Raw genomic sequence first — 18,185 nt, forward strand, 5'->3', positions numbered from 1 at the left:
TATGTATAGTATCATATAAAATTATAATGTTGATAGGTTTCAAATTCGATTTGGTGACTAATTGACTAAATAAATCATTTCATTTTATAAAAAAATTACAATATTTTGGTCTATTAAAAATAAATAAAAACAAATATTTATACTTGAATATTTTTTTTTTTTTTTAAATTAAGCTAAATATATCATATTGCAATTTCCATGAATTAGAGATACAATTATTTTGAATATAAAAATGAATCTGTGGAAATAATTATGGCATTGTCGACATTCAACAATTCTAAAAATTTAAATCCTATTCTGTAATTTGACAATGCTAGAATTCCACTCCTGTCACATCAGCTCATCTGATTGCCCTGGAATCTTGTTTTATTCATATGAATGCCGATTCCCTTATTAAAGACATTAGTTCCTCAAAATATTTAACATAGCACATGGAAATGCACTTCACCCTGATTTGTCCCTCTCTGCCACTGCTGTGTTCCGATTAGTTTTTTTCTCTCTCTCTCTCTTATTATGGTTTATTCTAGTTTTGTTTCCCACCTTTTTTTCCATTTTTCGTTGGCAACTTAACGTTTTTATTTCACATCACTTTTGTTTCTTTTCATTCTCGCCTGGCAAATCTTGAAAATGGGCGTTTATTTTTGAGCGTCTGAAACATGTCGACTGTTATTTCTAGTTAGTTCTTTTTTGAACCACATGGAGTTTTTAATGAAGTAATATCTTACAGCTTCAGTTTCTGGGGATTATTTATTTAACAAAATAGTATTTATTTATTCTCATGACAAGTTTAACAAATAATCTTAAACATATTTCAGTTTTTACAGCACTCTATAAATAATACTTTTAGAATGAAGAAGGAGATAACAATTTAAATCACTTTTTCGAGTAAAAAATGTTACATGTACTACACTGAAGAAGCTTTTAACCACAATGAACTAGGTTTCAATTAATTGAAGCACCTTTTCGAAAATAACTCTTGTTACAAATGCTATATGAATAAGTCTTTTTACCAAAATAAATACAATAGTTTGCTTTTAATTGACCTTTTTGAGAAAACTCCCTATTATATATATACTACAAGAATAAGGCTTTTCTCCAGTATAAACATGATTATGTCTATTTAAATCTCTTTTTTGAGAAAAAGCATATTACACATAATACAAGAATAAAGCTATTTACCACAATGTACAAGATTATGCTTACTTAAATTACTTCTATGGGAAAAACACACATTACACTCACTACAAGAATAGAACTTACTATGTTCAATTAAAAGAGTTCTTCTAGCAAAACATATTTTACATATATTACAAGAATAAGGCTTTTTACCAGAATGAACACGATTATGATTTATTAAACTCTTTTTTTGCGCAAAATATTCATTGCATATATTACACTTATAAGGCTTTTTATCAGAATGAACAAAGTTGTGCTTATATAAAGCAGCTTTTTGAGAAAAATGTTTGTTACATATACTACATGAATAAGGCTTTTCACCAGAATGAACACGATAGTGAGCACTTAAATGACCTTTTTGAGAAAAATCCTCACCACATATACTACAAGAATAAGGCTTTTCTCTGGTATGAACACGATTATGTCTATTTAAATCACCTTTTTGATAAAATTGCATATTACATAGATTACAAGAATAAGGTTTTTCTCCACTATGTACAAGATAATGACTTTTTAAAGTATTTTTTAGGGAAAAACACATATTACATATGCTACAAGAGTAAGGTTTTTCACCAGAATGAACAAGATTATGTCTAATTAAAGAACTTTGGTGAGAATACCGCACATTACATATACTGCAAGAAAAAGGTTTTTCACCACTATGAACAATATTATGTTGATTTAAATTGCCTTTTCTAGCAAAACATGCATTGCATATACTACAAGAATAAGGCTTTTCTTTGGTATCAACAGAGCTTTTGCTCTTGGAAAGTGTATGCACACTAATTTCACTAGCCATGCCGAGCAAACGAAGATATATTTATTAACAAAACATAGAACTAACTTGAGATACATATATACATAAATTACAATCTTTTTTTTTTAGTTGAAAAGGAGATAATAAGGATGAAAAATTTTAATACTTTTTTGAAATTTCCTTAGTTATTTGAATACAACTATTATGTATTGTGAACCAAATGTTATATATTATATTCTCTATTAAAATTATTAAAAAAATCAAACGAAGTTTTTATATGTGCTATTTATTTAGATTTCACAATATAAATACATAAAATAATTTAGTTAAATGGCATCAAACATAAGGACTTGTCATAATAGTGAAATATATTACATTATACAAAGTATTTAAGATAGAATGTCTATTATAACTTCACTTGAAATCGAGATATAAGAAACATAATTGTAAATATGTAATAAAATTAGCAGGAATTTTCCATGCAATATTTATATTTTTACAAAGACCACAAATGATTAGCTTTTTTTTATATCTTTAATAAAAATTAATCAAAATGAATAATCACATGAATGAGTTTTAAAGAATTTGTATTGTCTAAAAAAATAATATTTACAAAACTTTGTGAGAAGAAATGCGGATGATCAGTGACACGTGATTTTTAGTGAGTTATTTTAAGAAAGAGGAATGAGGCATTATTTGGCTAATCAACACTTGAATTTGTGCGAAATAATTTCAACCCACAATGGTTTTTAATTTAAATAATAAGAATCTAAAACATCTTTTAAAAATGGGAAAAAAACAAAGATTCAGCAATTAAAAAAAACACTTTAATGTACAGTAGTCAATGAATTCTTCAATGGGAAGTCAAAATTAAATATTAATTTATCAAAAATAATAGCTTTTAATAATTTTCAAATCATTGTCTACATTAAAAAACTGAGAGAATGAATATTAATTTTCATGAAATAGAAGGTATAATAAGACATTATGATAGAAAATACAGTTGATGAATCACAGTTTTAGTTATTATCATCAACTTATTATTAAAACAACAGTGCCTAAAAAGAAAAAATAATAAATTGCTCAAAACTTTCTTACATGAAACTTTAAAATGCAGACATCAACAAAAATTATATTTTTTATAAAAGTCAAAGATGGGAAATAATGTACACTATTAAAAAAGCAATAGAATTTTGTTTATTCATCTATTTCGCTTTTCCCCTTGAGACTAAAGTTGATCCCTATGCAATGAATATTTGTATATCCCTTTTTATTCTTTATATAGTGTACAAAAACCTTTGATGACATCCTAAAAAAGAAAAAAAAAAGTTAATCATATAGTGAGACACAATCAAGAGTAGCAAGTTTCTGTCATACATAAATTTTCAAGGGTTCAACCATTGATAAAATCGTCAAATTTTTTTTTTTAATTTTGTATATAGGCATAAACCATTGTTTTAATTTAATATATAGTGCATAAACATTATTACTTCCACCTCTTGCTCACTTACAATACTTTTTTTAAAATTTTATTTCCAATGGCAAGGCAAAAAGGTACAAATAGTAAGATGAAATAAATAATGAATGCAAATGTAAGTAGGATAACAAAGAAAGAAGACCTAAGTCATTGCCTTAAAAGACTTACAATACTATACAATAAAAAATTTCAAAATTTTTATTGCATTAACAATCGGTTCCTCAGATTTCGTTACCAGTTCTAAAATAATAAAATTTTAATCAAACACTTTTCTATGATAATATTGTAATTTCTCTCCCAAACTCGTCCGTAAAATTTTTATTCAATTTTTAATTACGATAAAAATTTTACCAATTCTTTTTTAGCTAAGCATTAATTACCAGCATTAATTAATTTTATATAATAAGCATTAATTAATTTTGTATTAATTACTTTTATTACATACATTGACAAAAGATATCTTTTTTGTAAAATTTTATTTTAAAAGTGTATCTAAATAAATATTATAGTTGTAAAACAGTAACTAAATACCTTTCTCATGAAGTATTTTACTAAGATAAGATCATACACTTACTTTATAATATGATAAGTGAACAACACTAACATGTGAGCCTTAAATTTCAGATTAAAAAAAATCAAAATTTGAACTTTTAGAGAGATTATAATATCAAGAAGGGGAAATAATTTAATAATAGTGACATAAATGATAAAAATGAGAGCTGGTTTAGGGTTTTGTGTAATTATACTTCCTTCATTTAAAGAAAATTTAAACTGTTTTACATTTAATGTGCAGTAAGATTAAGAAGCTTTCCATAACTGGTATCTCCTCCAAAATAATAGCCAAGATTAGGCGTGTGTGCAACCACTTTCCAAGGAAGGAGTAGCAAAAAAATAAAAAAACATTGAATAACAACTCTGGGATATTTCCGTAAATTGTGATTTGTTGTGTCAACTACAATCCCCAAACGATTAATGTATAAGGAATTAGAAGTCATACTAAAAAGATTGATTTGTATTTTAAAAAATAATTGGCTTCGGCTAAGTTCAATGATTTCAACAACAAAATACGAAAAAGGCAAAGTTGAGAAATACTTTTAAATTTTATTTAAAAATGATTCCAAAAGTTCATATTCCCCCTTAAATTAATTGGTTTTTATTTTTAAGCTTAATGAGTAGATGTAATACAATTTGTATCGCAAGAACCATAACTAGCATACTAAGTATTTTGCAAAATTTAAACATTTTTAAAAAAATTCCACTTTTTCTAAAGTATAACTGTCCTAACTTACTTGCATTTTTATCACACGAAACTAATTTATTTTTTCAAGCATAGAATTAACAGTTTCTTCAACAAGAAAACAGTAAAGAAAATCAAGACAGAATTTTGAAGTTTTTTGAAAATAAATACTGATAATTTTTTTAGGACGTTTACAGCTACTTTTTTTGAGTGCTTTAAGACCAAGGCTTGATATAATGTAATTTTAACTAATGGACTATTTCCACTGCATGCAATTCGCTTATTGGATTGAACTTCAATGCAATAGATAGGGTTAGTGATGACGTTGATCATGATGTCGACAATAATTCTCCCCCTACCAGCGTTCCAAACAGGGTTTCTCGTCAATATTTTTATTGCTAAATAGTTCATATTCAGGAGCTAATTTGTATAGAAAGAAAAGCAATTTGATGCAATAGCAACATTGAATTTTAGTTTAAGAACAGTTAAAATCAGAAGAAAAAAAAGCTAAGGACTGGTTATTAGTTTCAGTTTCAAAAGATTGTTTCTACTTTATATAGAATTAAGATTTCTGCATTAATTATCATTCGATTCAATAATATTTGATTAAAAGATATTGGTGAAACATTAGCATGTCTCCCTAATACTTTTTATCATAAATTACAATATGTATTTTATTAATTTATTTTGGAATTGATTTAACTTTTGAGAAATTTTTCCCCTATCTGAAATATAAAGAAATTTTTAATGCAAAACTTAAAATACGAAGCTTTAGAATCATATTTAATACTGTACCAAATAGTTTCAAAGCACTTAAAATAAAACTTGAATTGACTGAAGTATTTCTTTAATTAGGTTGTGTCGAGTTTATTTTAAACGAGCACAACTGCTTATAAAACATTAATCCAGTTTTATTAAATCATTAATTATTAACATTAATTTATTCTTATAGAAATATTTTTATAAAATTATATTCTTAATGTAACAATTCAATATATTACAGGTACTAAGTTAATTTAAGTTTTATTACATTATGAGTTTTAGTTTCAATAATGCATACATGAACACAACTTTTAATCCTGAGTACTGTTAAGACTGCTTCGTTCCATTCTAACTAGTCATCATGTGGCAAATATTTATTGTAGATAGCTTGTGATAATACTATCCACATAATTGTAACTGTTAATATTTTAGACCAGATTTCATGCATTTAAAATTATTTAATCTATAACACTAGATGAAGCATAATTTTAGCAATACTTGAAATATAAACTGTCCAATAATTTACATTGCAGGTATTGGAAATATATAATAATTGAAACAAATACATTCTCAGTAAAGTAAGGAGATTTAAGTTTAAAAAATGTTATATCAGAAAAATATCTTTGAGATAAAGGGTATATAAATATATTTGTGTATACTTTCAGAGGCTCATCCCTTTTTCTATAATTAATTCTAATAATTATATATTTTTATGAAATTACTAAAAAGTAAGCTTTTTTTTTAAATAAAATGCATCACCATAATAGTTTCACAAATATTATTCTTAATTAGTAATGACAGTGAGTTAATTGGCATTGCATATTAAATTCAACAATTGGGATTTACAATTAACTCAGCCATAACTGGTTTTTGTTGCTATTAATAAAGTCATAACTGATATGCATTCAAAGTAAAATAGGACATATTAGTTTTGATGGTGACTTAACTGTAAATACATATTAGTTATAATTAATTAATAACAAAGTAAATAAAGAAGAAAAGCATTTTTTTTTTTTACGAATTACATTTGTGTGTGAAATAATAACTTTTCTCTAAATATAAATTTTCAAAAATGAGATTTGAACGTTCTTTGTTTAATGTTAACATTCTTAACAGTATTCAATTTAATTTACTTTAAAGTTAAATCTCCACAATTTCTATAAAAAATAAATTTAAAAATAGGTACATAATTCAGTTAATATTTAAAGCAGCGAATCAGATTTAAGATTAAAATTAAGTAATGTTTATAAAAATATATCTTTGAAATGGAAAAGTATAATGAGTGAGCATGATTATAAAGATATGTGATTATCTATGTTATGAACTTTAAAAAAAAAATCTGGTTAAAATAACTTAGTTAATCTGTACAAAGGTTTGTAATTTTTTCTTATCTTAAAAAAAAAGGGGAAAAGCTAATTTTTAAAAAATTATGATTCCTAAGAAGTTTTATAAAAAGCTTGTCTCTCAAAATGAAATTCCATTTTTAGTGAATATTGATTACATTATCTTTCATTCTTAACGAAGTTTTATTTTTTTATAAGAGTAAAATTTTTCATCATAATGAATTTATGTAAAGTTTATGTACAATTAATGCAGTTATTAAGTTTTACCTAATTCTTAAAAAAGGTCCCAATGCCACAATCATAACCAAATATAATTATTAAAATAAACATGACATCATTTGGCTTTTTATCGCTATTTACATTTGACAGTGGTGCCAATATTTTGTTGCTAGCGCATGCGCATTTTGCGCAGCCGACACGAGTCAACAAAAATAAACAAAGCCGCTGGATCTCCCGCTCTTTTGTTTGAGAAGCTACAAGTACCGTGCTGAATAAAATAATGTTGTAGTATGTGGGAAAAATACATATAGTTATAACTACCGCTGAGTTAGTATAACTGTGCATCATCTAAGTACTGTGCACCTTCGATTCCAAAGAAAGCGTTTACGTTTTCTGTAATATACATCTATACTCTTAACCCCGCCGGCAGGAAGCTCACTTCATGTACAAACATGAAAGCGCGCGTGGGTGTTTACTAGACAAACAAGCCTGAATTACAGTTAAAACTCTTTTTACCGTAATATTTTAACTCAACATGATTATAATTATAAAACGTAAGCTTTTTAAAAATTATTTTCTCACCAAATAATGAAATGCCGATCAAAATTAAAAATGTAGTGTATTTATTATACTTACCTTACTCAGTGCTCTATGTAGTTGAAAAAAAAAAAAAATATTTGGGGGAACTCACCTTTTCATAAGGTTCATGTCATAGTTGACTGATTATTGTGAAATCAAAAAACGACTAGTTTAAATTCTTGGCCTGCATTAATTTTGAAAAAAAGAAGACATTTATTTTTAAAAAGAGAGGATTTACTGCTAATTTTCACTATGTTTATCTTTGATGCATTCTCCAAAAAAGCTATTAATAAAATATTTGCATAATGTAATAAACTATAAACTTCTATTAAATGAGTCCACAATTTTAATTATTGAAATGCTCTGTGCACTATTTGTTAAGCACAATGCCTTGATAGCAAGAAGGTAAAAAAAGTATAAATACTTGTATACAACAGATACTGATCTGTTTTGTTACTGTTTAACAGTAGATGTGTAATAATTTATGTTAGTTACTTAAAAAGTGTCTTTATTCAAATAAAGAGTGAGTGTACTCCATGAGCATGCATTAAATGGGGAAATAATATATATATACTATTTTTTTCTTAGAGCAGTTTTTTCTCATGCGGAAAAAAGCTTCCGGATCTCATTTAAAATTAGCATACAAAAATATGGAAATATTCAAATTAGTATATATTTTATGTTCCGCTTTGAAAACCAAATTAGTGTTAGGCTATATTTCTTAATTCATTAATAATAATGAAATAAAAACTCAAAAATCTTTACAGTCAATTTAGCACATTGGACATTATTATTATTCAGAAAGATATCAATGCAGCACAATTAAATATGAATCAAATAAGGAATTATGTACTATTCAGATGCAGGAAAAGTTATGTATGACAAACTTTTTAAAGTAATTACATAAAATTTGAGTTAACTTTTGCATTTCTAAAATATAATTCTAACAAAACTGTCCTTGTTTAGATGTTACTTTTAAAACCACAAAAACTGAGAATTATGATTAGAAATGTGAATTTAAAGAGAATTGAACCATAATTGTTCTAAAAAAAAAAGAAATTGAAAAATAATGATTTCAATAATTTATATCTTCAATTGAATGAATTTTTCTTGATAGTAAGTGACAAATTAAGTATTGACAATATAAACGAAACTTAAGTCTAAAATATATATAATTTTGTATAAAGAACTAAATTGAATTCCTTTGAATTTTCCTTAAAATTGATAACTACGCAAGTATTTATGAATTTTGGATATTTACCCCAAGTTATAAAACCCCCAGTATTTTACATCTATAGTCCAGTCACACCCAAAACTTAACAACTTCTTAGATATAGAAGAATTAATGACCCTTTAAAACACCTGGTATAAACACCTGATGGGCATGTAAAAATAGATAACTGAAAAGAAGGAACTTTCATGGTCAATGGAAGAATTAAAAATTCTATTGACAAAATCATATGGGATCCATATGAATTAGACGGGGGCCCCTACGTCCATCCAGGTTATAGTCCATTCCACCTTAAGTTGGCACTGGAGAGAAAGGTAGGTAGGCCGGATTACAGCCATTGTCATGGAAATTGGATTACTCTTTAAGTCAGTTTGGGGATGAGGTTGCAAAAAGGAGAGAGAAAGTGGCCAGTATTGGCGTTTAAGAAAGCAAAACGCCGATTTTTTTTTTAAACCAAGAATCGTACTAAAATTTTGAGATACTAGTTGTAAGCTGATTTCTTAATTATTACTTAAAAGGCAGATTTTCTTAATATGATTTTTAGACTAAAAGAAACTAATTTTAAACAGCAGAAAAAAAAATTATATATTCAAAAAGATTCTTTTTCGCTGAAATCTAAGTAAAAAAAAAGAAGTGCATAGATGCGCATAAATTTTTGTCTTAAACATTTATTTTTATATTCTTATTTTTTGTAGATTAATGTACATTAATTTATTCCTCATTGGTGTTTTGTTGGGGAAGGAGAAGTCAGCATAGACAGAAAATTATTGATCATGAAAAAGATCATACTTGTGTTTTATAATATTTACTGTTCTTCTCTTATTATGATTTTTTAAGTAAACAAAACTAATTTAAGAAAAAAAAATATTTAAAAAGATTCTTTTTTGCTGAAAATCTAAGTAAAAAAACAAATGCATAGATGCGCATAAATACGTTGTTTTAAATGTTTATCTTTATTTGCTTTTTTTTGTACATTAATTTATCCTTCATTGGTGTTTTGTGGGGGAAGAAAAAGTCAACATAGGCAGGAAATCATTGATCATGAAAAATATCATACCTAAGTTTTTTTAGTATTTACTGTTCTTTTTTTTTATAAATAAAAAATTAAAATTTTTTTTCATATATATTTGCTTCTAAGAGACAAAAGAACTTATCGAAAAAAAAAATTCTCAAAAATGGTATAAATTTGGATTTTTAGTATTATCCACATGGAGGGCGTACTACTTGTACGCCCCCCCCATGTTTTCAGCTGCCATATTCCACCCTCTTAGACTCAACAGGAACTCTTTGAATAACATGATAACCACCTATCCTGGTGGTTATCATGTTATTCATTTAATATTTTAACAGTTGACAGTTCCTTCTGCAAACTCTTTGTGGAGTCGCACTGAATTGAATTCAATCCACAATTTCTCATCAGAAGAAATTCTACTTAGGTGGTTGGACGCATTTCTTCAAAAGAAAATACATATTTTAAAATATCAGAACCTTCCTTTACTTTTCAGGATCTTTTCGGGTAAAAGGAGGCTTAAGAGAAAAATCCGTATAATTAGTTATTTAAGTACAGTAGAATTAGTTAGTTTCGAAATTTTTTGTCAGATACTGAAGTATCTTACATTTTCTGCGTAAGAAAAATAATTTCTCAGTTTTTTTTGGCTTCGTATTTTAAAAATAATAATTAAAATATTGATTGGTTTAAATTAACATTTCGATGTTTTAAAAAAAATTAATGATTCAAATGTTGTGTCTTTTTTTAAATTATTTCAATTCCTATACATTTTATTAGTTTATAACTAACGGATTTGCGCACTTATATTATGGAATTTGTATTTCAGATAATATTTAAAAGTCCCTTTAATTAAACGAACTAAAAATCTTGAATTTCTGCCATCACATTTTTAAAGTTCCTATAAAAAGCGAATTGTACTTTAGAGTTACACATGGCGCAAACGACACAAAATTTTAATCTTTACAGAGATTGAATAAAGCGAAAATATTTTTTCTTTTGTCGTAAAAAAATAATAATAGAATCACATATTGAATTAGCTACACAGCAAATATACTCAGCTGTCATCAGTTTAATAAGATTCACCTGTCTATTTGGGTGGGTTTTTTTTTTCATTCATTCTGAAGGAAAAAAAATTTCAATTAAATATTGTACATATGAGGTTAATATTTAGAAAATTAAATAATCAAATACAAAAAGAAAGCGAAATAAGAACTGCACAAGAGATAGGACTCTTAAGCAAAGGCAAGGAGAATGGAAAGAGCTGGCTGACCAGTGTATAAACATAGCCAATGCGCCAATTTCTTGGCCTTGAAAACTAATCCAGCGCCAAACTAAAACCCCTCCTTCTTCTTTGTACATTCGCTTTACTATGAAGGTGTTTATAAGTTAAATACATTTAAACATAAAAAACTTCTAATGCATGTTTCAAGATAAACTTTTCTTATTATACAACATTTATTTATATTCGTACGCACATTTAAACTGCAATTAATTCCAAAATAGCGAGGAACTACTTTTCAAAGGAGGAATATTACATTTCCTACCCTTCCCTGCAGTGCCAACTTAAGGTGGAATGGACTTTTGTTGAAAAATAAGAACCAATGAATGTAATGTAATAACGTGTTTGAAAGATGACGTTTAAGAAAGTATCAATGATAAAAGAGGATTTTTTTGCAATTTTTATTCACATTCTGTTTTTTAATGGAGATTTTCGTATTTTACAACCATGCCTGCTTAACCATATATTGTAAAATTCCTCCTTATTTTTGAAGAAGTTTAAAAAAAATATAGTAATTATTAAACTTTTTTCAGTGATAAAATTTCTGCTGATGAAGAAACTAGTTAATACTCCACAATAGATGGTGCTATGGCTGTTTCTCATAATTTTTGGTGCCACACATACTCAACTGGAGGTTAGACAATGATGTTTCAAATCATTCATTAGGTGAGTATTTTTTTCCAGATAGTATGATAAATTAAATAATTCTGAAAAATAAAATTACTTAGTATTATGGAAAACACCTCAATGCTGAATATTTAAGTAATTATGTTTGATGATTTAAAAAAATTCTTTAGATCAAAACTTATGTGCTTGCACATATTTTTTTCTGTGTTACAGGTAAATCCTTATATTATTATCTATTTTGCATTTCTCTTTTTGACTTTCAAGCTTTTGCATTATGTATTTAAAACTGTACATACAGCTCAAAAATGCAACCCTTCTCTATTTCATTTTATTCTTTTTTAACTACAACGCTTCAATTTCATCAACAAGTGTAATCCACACAAGTAGCGTTATTTCTTTTGTTTGTGGGTTTCAAACTGAAATTTGTTAACTATATATTACTTACAGATCTTTCAAAACTCATAAAAGAAAAGTTCTAAATAATCCACCAAGAAAAAAAGAACATTGTTAAAACATATGATCTTCAAAAGCCGAATTGTGTTAAATGCAGGGTTGGCAAGTTTTTGACACATGACGGTTTTTACCGGTTTATACCATGGTTTTTACCGTCATGTCAAAAACCCATAGTTTTGGTAAAACTGTATTTTTATTTGAGTTTAACTGCTTGTAATTTAAGATTAATTCATTTTAGGCAATAAAATTAGAAAAAAAGTTGTTTAAAGATAAAGAACAAATTCTTGCATTTTTCCAACATACTATTTGAAGTAAAATATTAGGATAATAAACAAAATTTTCAATATTTCCGAGCATCATTTTGTTTGGCATATTACATTACTGAAGAATGTCAAGTCATTCCTGACTTAGAGTTTGTTAGTAGCTACAAGTTTTGAAAGTTTTGTTTAGCTTATTTCTAATATTTAAGAAATGCCAAATTTTAAATTTTTCTTTTTAGTTCTTGAATTTATTAATAGCTTCAAGCTTTTTTGTTTGTTTGTTTGTTTATTTCTAACAATTAAGAAGTGCAAAATTTTGAATCCTTTGCAAATCAAGCTATAATGATAAAAATAAGTATCACTATTTTCAATAAGTATATTACAATATTTCTATATGAATGTATATCCTTCTATAAGAATACATGTATATAGTTGCAAAATCAATAGCAATCATTTACAACGTTTATTTATAAAGGCAATAAATTTGAAAATAATATATTGTCCGCTATATACCATAAATGAAAGAAAACAGTAGGTTTTTACTGGTAAAAATACGGTTTTTACCACTGTCATGTCAAAAACCAGTTTTTGACGGCAAAAACCCAACCCTGGTTAAATGGCTGTAAAACAACAAATACCTGCTGCAAATTTTAGTCAGGTAAACACATTAGCAACTGCAATTACAGTCAGTGAAGAAGAGGATTGATTTTTATTTGTAGTAACAATTTTTGAAAATATTTTCTTACTTTACCATATTTGTGTGTTGATTTTTAATTATAATTTTTTTTATTTTCACAAAATATGTCTAAATTTTCGCCTAATTGGTACCTCTCAAAAAACCCTTGACAGACCCTGGAGTTTAAAAGGGGAAGAAACATGCAAGAGCAATTGGGTCATTCACAATCGCAACTGACAAATTTAAACTTCGAGAAATGGAAGAAGAAGAAAAAAAGACTGAGGAAATGACATTAAGAGTTTATAAAAAACAAATTACCAATTTTTTAGTTGTATAAAATAACATATAATAAACTATAAGTTTATAAAATAACGTTAATTAAATAGAAGTTCACGAAGGACTGCTAACGTTCTCAAAACCAAGTGTTAACTTTTTATCCCAGGTATATTATGGGATAACTATTTTTAAAGTAATAATGTTTATATCCATAAGCGGAAGCAGATGTAAAAGTTTTTGATGTTTTTATCAATGGTGTAACTGTAAAAAATTGATGTGTGTCAAAAACTTGCTAAATATATATAAATTATATATAAATATAACCTTTTTTTTTTAAATTTTTTTTTAGGACATCATCAAAATTTTTCGTACTCTGTGAAAACATTAAGGAATGATGTTACTAATAATTGGATAAGGATCAACTTTAGTCTCAATTTGAAAATTAAAATAAGCAAAATTAGACTGCATTTTTAAAGTTAGTGCAATTTTTTCACCCTTGACTTTTCTGAAGAATATATATTTTTGTTTTATTGTGCCAAATAATACCTCATTCATTCTCTGTGTTTTTTAAATAACATAGTGAAGATGGCATCTGACTGATAAACTGTTTTTCTTGTCTCTAAGTCTTGTTAATGCTATTTTTTCTTAAAAAATACAATTTTTTTTTTAAAGCTTCATTCATTTAATTGTACATTTTGAATTATTTTTTATTAATATAACAAAGAAAAAATTATCATTTATGATCTACACAAAATTTTAAAATGATGTTGGATAATCGCAAGGTTAATTTGTGGTTTACATAAAATTCTAATATAGATATTGCATGGGAAATTCCTGTTAATTTTCTTATTGTATAAATTTACATTTATGTTTCTTATTTCTTGATTTCAAGTTAAAGGTATAGAATAGAATGTGTATCTTAAATATTTTGTAAAGTATATTTCACATGTTTTGACAATTAATGTGTCAAGCCTTTATGTTTAATATAATTTAACTAAACTAATCATTTTATATTTTGATTGTAAAACTTAGGTGAATAGTCTGTATAAAACTTTTTTTTAATTATTTTATTAGAAATATATTTATAACATTTTGTTCTCAATGGTTAATATTTGTTTTTAAATAAATAATGAAACATAGAAAAAAGGAGTAAAGTTAAAAGTTCGCATTCTTGTTATCTGCTTTCTCTCTAAAAAAATTTTTTAATTTCATTAAACTCAATTTGTTAAATTTTGTGTGTTGTTAAAATATATCTACGTTTATTCGTCATGTCTGGTGAAGTTTTTCTGCTTACACTTCCCGCGAGCAACAGCTCTGTCGATACCAACGATAAGCCTTTTTCTTGTAATATATGTCACATGCGTTTTCCTCGAAGAGGTAGTTTAAAAGCACATTATTCTGTTCATTCTGGTGAAAAGCCTTATATCTGTAGTACATGCAATGCATGCTTTGCTAGAAAGGGTAATTTAGACGAACATGTTAATGTTCATAGTGACGAAAAGCCTTATCCTTGCAATGTATGTAATGTGCGATTTTCTCAAAAAAGTTCTCTTAGTAGACACAAACTTATTCATTCTGAGAAGATTAAAAAGCCTCACTTTTGCAGCATATGTAATATGTGTTTTGCTCTGAAAAGTACTTTACGTAGACATTATCTGCTACATAGTGGTGCAGAACCTTATTCTTGTAATATATGTAATAAGCATTTTTCTGAAAAATGTTTTTTAAATATACATTATCGTACTCATACTGGAGAGAAACCTTTTTCTTGCAGTATATGTCATGAGACTTTTACTCAAAAAGGTAATTTAAATTCTCACTTTCGGACTCATTCTGGTGAAAAACCTTATTTATGTACCCTATGTAAACAGAATTTTTCTCGAAAAAGTGCTCTAAATAAGCACATCCTCGCTCGTTCCTGTAAAACTCCTTATACTTGTAGTATATGTAATGAATGTTTTTTTAAAAAAAAAGATTTGCAAGTTCATGTTCGTACCCATTCTCTTGAAAAGCCTTATTCTTGTAGTATATGTCAGGCAAGTTTTAAAAAAAAAACTCTTTTGATTGAACATAGTAAGTTTAATTCGTGTAGTGAATGCAATATGTGTTTTTCTTACAAACGTCATTTACATGAACACAATTTTATACATCATGTTGAAAAGCCTTATTCTTGCGATGAATGTGATTTGCATTTTTCTCACAAAAATGAGTTCTACAAGCATAAGCGTGTTCACAATGGGGAAAAGTCTTATTCTTGTAGCGTATGCAATGAAGAATTTTCTAAAAAAAGTCATTTAAATGCACACTATCCGGTTCATTCTGCTGAAAATCCTTATCCATGTGGCAAATGTAAAAAGACTTTTTTTCAGGAAAGTGCTTTAGAGAGGCATAGCCGTGTTCACGTTGATAAAAATCCTTATATTTGTAGTATATGTAATGCATCATTTTATCAAAAGTATAGTTTAAGAATTCACAGCCGTGTTCATATGGTTGAAAAGGAAAAGCCCTATTCTTGTCATATATGTAAAGCACGTTTTTCTAGAAAAATTCTTCTTTTTCAACATAAAAGGCTTAATTCTTGCAGTGAATGCAATATGTGTTTTTCCCATAGAAGTGATTTGAGTAAACATACTTGTGCCCATTCTGTTGAAAGGCCTAATTCTTGTAGTGTATGTAAAGCGAGTTTTAAAAAAAAAACTCTTTTAATTGAGCATAATAAGTTTTATTCTTGTTTTGAATGTAATATATGTTTTTCACATAAAAGTAAATTAAGTGACCATATTCGTGAACATGGTTGGCGTATTAGAAAGTCTTAAAATAATTTGTTGTTTTTGTTTAACTTTTTAATATCTTGTTTCTTGTATGTCTGTAATATTCTTGTATTTGTGTTTTTCCCATAGAAGTGATTTGAGTAAACATAATTGTGTCCATTCTGTTGAAAAGTCTAATTCTTGTAGTGTATGTAAGGCAAGTTTAAAAAAAAACTCTTTTAATTGAGCATACAAGTTTTATTCTTGTTTTGAATGTAATATTTGTTTTTCCTACAAAAGTAAATTAAGTGACCATATTCGTGAACATGGTTGGCGTGTTGCTAAGTTTTAAAATAATTTGTCGTTTTTGTTGAACTTTTAATAATATTCTTTTCTAATCGAAAATAAAAAGTTTTAAAAAATGAGTTACCTTAGTTATTTCCTTAGCGTTTCCGCTCTAATTTTATATATTATTATTATTATTTTTTTTACAAAGCTTGAAAGTTTTCTCTAGTGCTTCAATTTAATCACAAAACTGCATTGGCCTTCATTTGCATGAATTAAACGTGCTAATGCTTTGATTCCTCGACATTGGAATTTTAGTGCGATGGAACAAATCGGCGGATGGGCGTTCCGCCTACATAAATACAGCTTCATTATTTCCCATAGTCTTCCTCCTCTTCCCGATTCAATAGCACAAGTGCCAGAGACAGGTATGCTACATCAGTAGCAATAGGAGAAAACAAGTTATTTAGCATTTTTGTTTATTGGGCTAATTACTGCTATAACTGTCCAATACGAAATGAAACATTTTTTAAAAAATGTATCCTTGTAATCTTATAAGGAATATATTGTTCGATTTTTAAACTTCAAGCCCTGGTGGCTCAGGGAATAGAGCATTCACCTTCCAATAAGCTGAACCGTGTTTGAATCCCAGGTATGGCTAGTTGATATGAATTCTGCATCTGGCTTGTAGCGATCACAGTGGTGACATAAAATATCCTCTGTGGTAGATGGATCATGGGTTAGAGTCCCTTTGCTGTCAGGCTAACCATAGGAGGTTTTCGTGGTTTTCCTCACCACACAAAGTCTTATTTTCATATTTTGTAGAATTATAATTTAAAATTGTACTTTTTTTGTAGTCATAAATTTTTTTTATCATTTCTCTTTTTTAAAACTAGTTTAAAAAATATACATTTTTTGTAAGAAATTATATTTAAGCCCTCAGCCAATGCAATAGAGAAGGGCTGGTTTATTCTATACTCAAAGCTGGAAGCTACGATTTCCCACCTCATTACAGCATATGTTAACTTTTGCTGTGGAATAAAATGTTTGCTGTGAAATGAATTACAGTGACTCGGGTGAAGAGGACACCCAGATGCATCGTCTCGTCGCATGAAGCCACTCTGTCAGCATGGGTGCCAAGCAATATAGATCTTCATGTACGAAGCTTCATGTTCATCTTCATCAAGCATACTGCAGGCGCGACAGAAACCGAAGAAAGAAAAAAATCACTACACCGCGATCCACTGAGAGACCCTTCTGCTGAAAGGCCAACGAATCTTCTTTTTTTATTAAAAGAAAAGTGAATTGCAATCAACAAATTAGAAAACTTTTGGGGGTATCTTTGGACGGTTCAAAAAAGTGGGGATTGTGCATGAGTTCGTAGCATTGATCAGTACTGATTTCTTTATTATTTTTTATTCACCTTATTCTCACCGTGCTTCATTCACCCCCCCCCCAGTTAGGGGGCAGAATTTGTAGAAATTAATCGGGGAATGTAAATCCGCACCTCAACGATTAGGTAATTGCACATAATTATGATAGAATATTTTCCCAAAGCACTTTTTTCCATATCTTTATCTGATATTTTAAAATATGAAAAACAAATTTTTTCAGAACAACTGAGTATTCCGAGTATATACAAATAAACCCAAAACATCAACAACAAAAATATAGTCATGTCAATGCTATGAGAAGAGGGTCTCAGAGTTTTTTTTAAAGGATATATGGTGAATAATTTCCGCACAAAGAATGGGTATTCAGCTGAAACAAAGTATTTTCTTACGGTACA

General features: G+C 27.6%; 2 protein-coding genes across 6 annotated transcripts; one reads left to right on the forward strand and one right to left on the reverse strand.

Moving 5' to 3' along the window:
* Positions 1-731: 731 nt before the first annotated feature.
* Positions 732-7,423, reverse strand: LOC107442686 (uncharacterized). Of its 3 annotated transcripts, none has more exons than XM_087165413.1 (2): positions 7,293-7,423; positions 732-3,242 (listed from the first exon to the last, which is right to left on the reverse strand). In XM_087165413.1, exon 2 carries the CDS (start codon positions 1,973-1,975, stop codon positions 1,172-1,174), a length of 804 nt encoding a protein of 267 aa, XP_087021539.1. In that variant the 5' UTR covers positions 1,976-3,242; positions 7,293-7,423; the 3' UTR covers positions 732-1,171. The 3 variants fall into 3 exon arrangements, with proteins under 3 accessions (XP_087021539.1, XP_087021538.1, XP_087021540.1); XM_087165412.1 differs by lacking the exon at positions 7,293-7,423 and adding an exon at positions 7,020-7,157; XM_087165414.1 differs by lacking the exon at positions 7,293-7,423 and adding an exon at positions 4,700-5,306.
* LOC107442693 (uncharacterized) lies at positions 7,161-16,536 on the forward strand. Of its 3 annotated transcripts, none has more exons than XM_043053261.3 (3): positions 7,161-7,298; positions 11,603-11,735; positions 13,711-16,536. In XM_043053261.3, exon 3 carries the CDS (start codon positions 14,630-14,632, stop codon positions 16,175-16,177), a length of 1,548 nt encoding a protein of 515 aa, XP_042909195.2. In that variant the 5' UTR covers positions 7,161-7,298; positions 11,603-11,735; positions 13,711-14,629; the 3' UTR covers positions 16,178-16,536. The 3 variants fall into 3 exon arrangements, with proteins under 3 accessions (XP_042909195.2, XP_015911807.3, XP_015911810.3); XM_016056321.5 differs by lacking the exon at positions 7,161-7,298 and adding an exon at positions 7,388-7,525; XM_016056324.4 differs by lacking the exon at positions 7,161-7,298 and adding an exon at positions 7,664-7,955.
* The last annotated feature ends 1,649 nt before the right edge of the window (positions 16,537-18,185 follow it).

Source organism: Parasteatoda tepidariorum, chromosome 6, assembly GCF_982258835.1.
Source record: "Parasteatoda tepidariorum strain Cologne lab strain chromosome 6, Ptep-v5.0, whole genome shotgun sequence".
NCBI classification, from domain to species: domain Eukaryota; kingdom Metazoa; phylum Arthropoda; class Arachnida; order Araneae; family Theridiidae; genus Parasteatoda; species Parasteatoda tepidariorum.